General features: G+C 56.9%; 1 protein-coding gene across 1 annotated transcript; it reads left to right on the forward strand.

Moving 5' to 3' along the window:
- Window positions 1-3: 3 nt before the first annotated feature.
- Window positions 4-2,744, forward strand: TNFSF9 (TNF superfamily member 9; the record flags this gene model as incomplete). Its single annotated transcript, XM_082836237.1, has 3 exons — window positions 4-267; window positions 874-907; window positions 2,284-2,744. The coding sequence occupies 3 exons, from the start codon at window positions 4-6 to the stop codon at window positions 2,742-2,744; spliced, it is 759 nt and encodes a 252-aa protein (XP_082692363.1).
- Window positions 2,745-6,222: the final 3,478 nt, after the last annotated feature.

A 6,222-nucleotide genomic window follows, 5' to 3' on the forward strand; every position in this document is an offset into this window, starting at 1 on the left:
GCCATGCCCTCCAGCACCCACGCCGCCCCGGATCCCGAAGCTCAGCGGCCGCTCGCGCCCTCGGGCCGCTCCTGCCACCCGCTGCCCTGGGCCCTGAGCGCCGCGCTGCTGCTGCTCGCCGCCGCCTGCGCCGCCTGCCTGGTGCGCGCCTGGGCCGCGCCCGGGGCTCCTGCATCGCAGGTCCCCGGCTCCGCGCGCAGCCCGAGACTCCCGGAGGGCCTGGAGCTGATGCCCGACGCCCGCACCCGCCTCCCCGACTCTCCGCAGGTGAGATGCGGCCCGATCTGGACCCCGGGAGAGACCCCTACCCAGTTCCGGGACCCCTTCTCCATTCGCTCCCCCTCCACCCCGAGGTCCTTTCTGCATCCCAGGCCGATGGTGGAGGGACCCCCATCGTCCCTCTTGGACCTCCGAGGGCACCGCTTCTTTATCCAGGACTTCGGGGGGCACCCTTCTCGTCCCGCACCCCCGTGAGACCCCATCTCATCCCGGGACCCCAGAGGGGAGCACTTTCTCCATCGCGGACCCCGAGGGACATTTTATCTCGAACCACTGAGGGGGCTCCCCCTTTCTTTTCGTAACTCGCGGAGAACCTAGGTTTTCTCCCGGACCCTTGGGGTACCCCCTTTCTCTCTCAAGACCCGCCAGTGCCAAGCCCCCTGGAGGGACTCTCTCCTCTTTTCCCTCCTGAGTCCTCGGGGTTCTGTCCTTGCACACAGTAGGGCTGGGGCAGCGCGCGCGCTCTTTTGCAGCGGGAAGGGAAGGGAGCGTAGGCTCAAGACTCGCGCAGATCCCGGGCACTCCACTTTCCAGAGGGGTGCGGGTGCGGGAGGGGGGACCTCCACCCACTTTCCGTTTGTCCTCTCTCGGCAGGGCGTGTTCGCGCAGCTGGTGGTGGCCGACGGAGGTGAGTGATTCCCCCAGACAGGGGGAGGGTGCACTAAGAGGGAGAGCCCCAGGAGAGGGAGGCCTCCTCTGTGACCCAATCCGACCCTCTTCCCCTCCCTTCTGTGAAAAGTGTCCCCTCCCTTCGTAGAACCGCGTCAGCCCCTCTCTGGGCCTCCTCCTCCTCTGACCCCCATCCGCGCCCACCTCAGACCCCGCCCTCTCAGAGCTGGGGCTGGATGCCGCAAATCTCAGCCTGGTAGGGTCTCTCCCACTGGGCTCCGGGAGAGACGGACCCCTCCTTCCCAGCCCTGTCTCCCTTCCTCCCTTCTGGAAACCGTCTTTCCCGTTCACTTCCGCTCCCTCTTCCCGAGACCCTCCTCCCCCCTCTTCTGGAGACTCTCCTCTCTACCTCTTTCCTCTGCCCCTCCCCCTTCCAGACTCCCCTCCTCGTCCTTCCTCCGGAGACCCTCCCCCGCTCCCCTCCCCTTTCTGGGAACTCTTCTTCCCACCCCTTTCCCTCCCCCTTCCAGACTCTCCTGCCACCTCCTTCCCTTCTCTCTTAAGGAGACCTTCTCCCCATCCTGTCCTCTCCTTGGAGTCCCTCCTCCTTCACCTTCCACCCCCTCCTCCCTCCCTTTATGTTTCCTCTAGGATTTTTCCTCCTTCCCCCACAACCTCCCCCTCCCTCCCCCCTCTTCCCATTCTCCATCCCCCCTCCTCTTTTCCCCCCTCCCACTCTGAGTCCCTTCCTTCATTCTATGCTAACTCTGCCCCCTATCCCCCTCTCCTCCCTCTATAAACCCCATCCTTCCATTCCTAGGAGCCCCCTATCCCCCTCCATCATCCTTTTCTTTAAAAAATTTTTTTTTTTTTTTTTTTTTTGCGGTACGCGGGCCTCTCACTGTTGTGGCCTCTCCCATTGCGGAGCACAGGCTCCGGACGCGCAGGCTCAGCAGCCATGGCTCACGGGCACAGCCGCTCTGCAGCATGTGGGATCTTCCCGGACCGGGGCACGAACCCGTGTCCCCTGCATCGGCAGGCAGACTCCCAACCACTGTGCCACCAGGGAAGCCCCCCTCTTCCTTTTTGGCATTACATTTCCTCCTCCTCCTGGTTCCTGGAAGTCTGTCCCCCTCCACTTCCTCAATCTCCCTCTTCCAGAGAGTCTTCCCCCTCCCTCGGAATCCTTTCCTTTCTTCTATCCCCCCTTCCCCTCCCCCAGCCCCCCCTCTTTCTGAGACCCTCTCCGAGTCCCCTTACCTTTCTCATACCCCCCTCCCCACTTTTCCCTCTTGTCCTCTCTCCCTCAGAGCCCCTCCTCCCCTCCCCAGGGCTGCGACCTCAACCCTTAGCGATGCCCCCATGCTAAGCATGCCCTGCGTCTTCCTCCCACAGTGCAGCTGACCGAAGGGCCCCTGCACTGGTGCAGCGAGCGGGGGATGACAGGTGTGACCCTGGCACCCGGCGTGAGCTATGACAAGCACACGCACGAGGTGGTGGTGGCCCAGGCCGGAGTCTACTATGTTTTCTTGCACTTGGCGCTGAAGCGTGCAATGGCCAGCAACGGCAACAGCTCCGGCTCCGTCTCTGTGGCCCTGAACCTGCGGCCTCTCCAAGCTGGGGCCGCTGCCCTGGCCCTGACCTTGGACCTGCCACCCCCATCCTCGGGGAACTCAGTGGCTGGTTTCCGGAGCGGCCTGTTGCACCTGGATGCCGGACAGCGCCTGAGCGTCCACCTGCACCTCGCGGTCCGGGAGCCTCGCGCCTGGCAGCTCTCAGCGGACGCCACGGTCTTGGGCCTCTTCCACGTGAACACCCAAGTCCCCACTGGACTCTCCTTGACACAGCTGACGTGACCCCCAGGCCTAGGTGCCACCCTCTGGACCAAGGCTGAATCTTGCCTTCCTTTCTTGGGGCCCCTGGTGATGGGGTCTAGCTACTCTACCTCACTGGGCTGGGCCGGGGTCCTTGCTGCTGAGCCCCTCTTCCAGGACTCTCCGGGTCCCTCTGTCACTTGGTATTTATTCTGAGCCTGAGCTCAGACAGTGTACATTATATTAATCCGTTCAACTTATATTTATTGAGCTTCTGCTCCGTGCCAGGCACTGTGCAGGGCTAGAGAAACATCAAATAAAAAAGACCTCCCCTCCGTCCTTATTTATGTTAATATGTGAGAAATAGAGACTCATTCCCAGTACCCTCCCCCCGCCCCGCATGGTACTCACGGGGCTAGCTTGTGGGAGTCCAAGTAACTATGTGAGCTTTACTCATTCATGCAGATTTTATCAGGCACTGTTTTAGGTGTTGGGGACACAGCCATGAATAGGACAAGACAAACCCCCCAGCTTTTGCCAAGCTGACGGTCTAGTCCGCTGGCTTGACGCTGTGACTGTGTGTGACCCTGTGTAACTGGGGCATATGGGAAGGTGTGAGGTGGTGCGTGATGTTAGATAATAAAGTATTTATATATGTTATGACTTCTGTATATTGAGCATTTCCTATATACCAGACAATGTGAGTTATGTTGAGATTTATATAACTCCCCTGTGCCTTAGGGATTTTATTATTCCCGTGTTACTATTACCTGTGCTCTTGAGATGTTTTACCTACACTGTGTCTGGTGGTGGAAATACTGGATAATGCCATTTTGCAGGACACTGCTTGCTAACTCTGTGTTCTGTGTCACCACACTAGTAACTTAACACACTATTGACCGGGGGATTTTTGCAGAAACTAACACCTGTGGCATTAATACATCCCCGGTCAATAATGGGTTAAAATCGGCCATGGTGAGAGCATTTACACTACAGGAAGTGGCAAATGTTACAAGTCAGGGCTTGATTTGTTTGTTGACTGTCTATACTTAAAGTGCAGGTGAAAAGGATGTTCAACATGTAGATTACACTTAAGTGGTTCTTTTTTTAAAAAATTATTTTCTTTTATTTATTTATTTATTTTTAAATTTATCTTTGGCTGCGTTGGGTCTTCGTTGCTGCACGCGGGCTTTCTCTAGCTGCGGTGAGCAGTGGCTGCTCTTCGTTACACTGCGCGGCCTTCTCATCGCGGTGGCTCCTCTTGTTGCGGAGCACGGGCTCTAGGCACGCAGGCTTTAGTAGTTGTGTCACACAGGCTCAGTAGTTGTGGCGCACGGGCTTAGTTGCTCCGCGGCATGTGGGATCTTCCTGGACCAGGGCTCGAACCTGTGTCCCCTAGCAATGGCAGGTGGATTCTTAACCACTGCACCACCAGGCAAGTCCCTACACTTAAGTGGTTCTTACCTGTAACTGTTACATTGTGAATAGCACCCCCAAAAATCAAGAGAGCTGGTTGTTAAACATTTACCAGCATCCCACGGTCCTGGCCAGTTCTCCCAAATCCCCTAATTTCCCCACCATGCAGATCTTCTGCCCACTGGCCCATATAAACCAGCTGGACCTTGGCTTCTGGGGCTGGGGTGGACAGGGAGGTCTCCACAAAGCAGGTGACCTTGATGGGGACTTAGGAGGGATGGGGGTGAGGCAGAAGTGGGAGAGTGGGAGAGCTTTGCCTGTGCTGGCCAGACAGGAGGGTGTGAGATGGGCAATGAAGTTGGAGATGTGGAGGTGAATGTCATTTGCCTGACCCATCTCTACCTCTTCTCAAAGAGTTCCATTCCCCACATCCCTTCTGAGAGAGCAGGACTGACATTGAGCTGACATCCATGAATGTGGCCATACTGGTCATTAAATTATTAAACTAGCCTCTATGCTAATTGGCAAATGCCTGTTACTCCCCACCCCCTTTTCTGCATGCTTCCTCTGAACCCCTAGGATGGCCCTGGTGATCTAGCATCCAAAGTGTTAACTCTGGGGGCACCCCGGGGATTGGTGGGGGAAGGGTGTGGTCTAGGGGCCAGCTTCAAATCTGACTGGTCAATGTCTGGCTACACTGGTTGTTTCCAATTTTGATCATCCCTGGCACCAAGTGGTGCCACTTCTCTGGCACAGCTGATTGGGTCAGGGTGGATACATGACTCAAGCTGGGCCAATCAGATCTCCTCGGTAGGAATGTGGGCGGGCCTGGCATTCCTGAACTTATTAGTCAGGAATTGGAAGGTGTATGGGAGGGAGAAGCATGGAAGGGCCCATGGGCAGAGAGAGACGGGAGGAGGAAGATGGGTGGGGATGTATGGATGAGACCACAGAGCCCTAGAGAGAAGGAGGAACCGTCTAGACTTCCCATTTGCCTCTTCCTGTTACATGGGATACCCTATGCATTAGTTTCCTAGGGCTGCCCTCACAAAGTGTCACAAACTGGAGGACTTAAAACAACACACTTTTTTTTTTTTTTTTTGTGGTACGCGGGCCCCTCACTCTTGTGGCCTCTCCCGTTGTGGGGCACAGGTTCCGGACACGCAGGCTCAGCGGCCATGGCTCACGGGCCCAGCCGCTCCGCGGCATGTGGGATCCTCCCGGACCGGGGCACGAACCCGCGTCCCCTGCATTGGCAGGCGGACTCTCAACCACCGCGCCACCAGGGAAGCCCAAAACAACACGCTTTTATTGTCTCCCAATTCTGGAGGCCAGAAGTCCAAAATCAAGGTCTCAGTAGGGCCATGCTCGCTCCAAATGCCCTAGGGAAGAATCCTTCCTTGCCTCTTCCAGCTTCTGGGGGTTGCCAGCCATCCTTGGGGTTCCTTGTCTTACAGCTGGGCTACTCCCAGGAAGGACATGGATTTTGTGGGGGACACTATTTAACCCAGTACATCTAGCATCTACCCTTGCGGGGGCATGAGAAACTTGAGTGTCCTCCCAGGAATTTCCTGCTGGGGTGGGTTCTGTTCTGTGCTGCTATTAGGGGAACCACTGACTGAAACCGCCTGCCCTAGCCAGGAACCCTAGTCACCACTTGCATGAGTTCTCTTACAACAGGAGGTCCTGGTAAGGAATGCGGAACTAACAAGCTACCACCAACCAGAATTCAAGAAAGGTCAGAAGGAGAGAGGAGACGCCAGTCCATACGTCCTACCAACCTCCCAGAATCCTTCTCGCTGGAATCCGTCTTGGCTGAGTGATGCATGCGCCTAGGGAGGACCCTGAGTCAGAATGATTGGCCACAGACAACCCGGAAACGAATCCCATTACCGTAAAACCCCAAGACCGTGAGCCACATGGCAGAGCAGTCCTCTGGGTTCCCTTACCCTGCTGCTCTCCACCCGGGCGCCCCTTCCCAATAAAGTCTCTTGCTCTGTCAGCACGTGTGTCTCCTCGGACAATTCATTTCCGAGTGTTAGGCGAGAGCCCACGCTCGGGCCCTGGAAAGGGTCCCCCTTCCTGCAACTGCCAAATGAACCGT

This window comes from Leucopleurus acutus, assembly GCF_964270905.1.
Source record: "Leucopleurus acutus genome assembly, chromosome: 3".
Classification (NCBI taxonomy): Eukaryota; Metazoa; Chordata; class Mammalia; order Artiodactyla; family Delphinidae; genus Leucopleurus; species Leucopleurus acutus.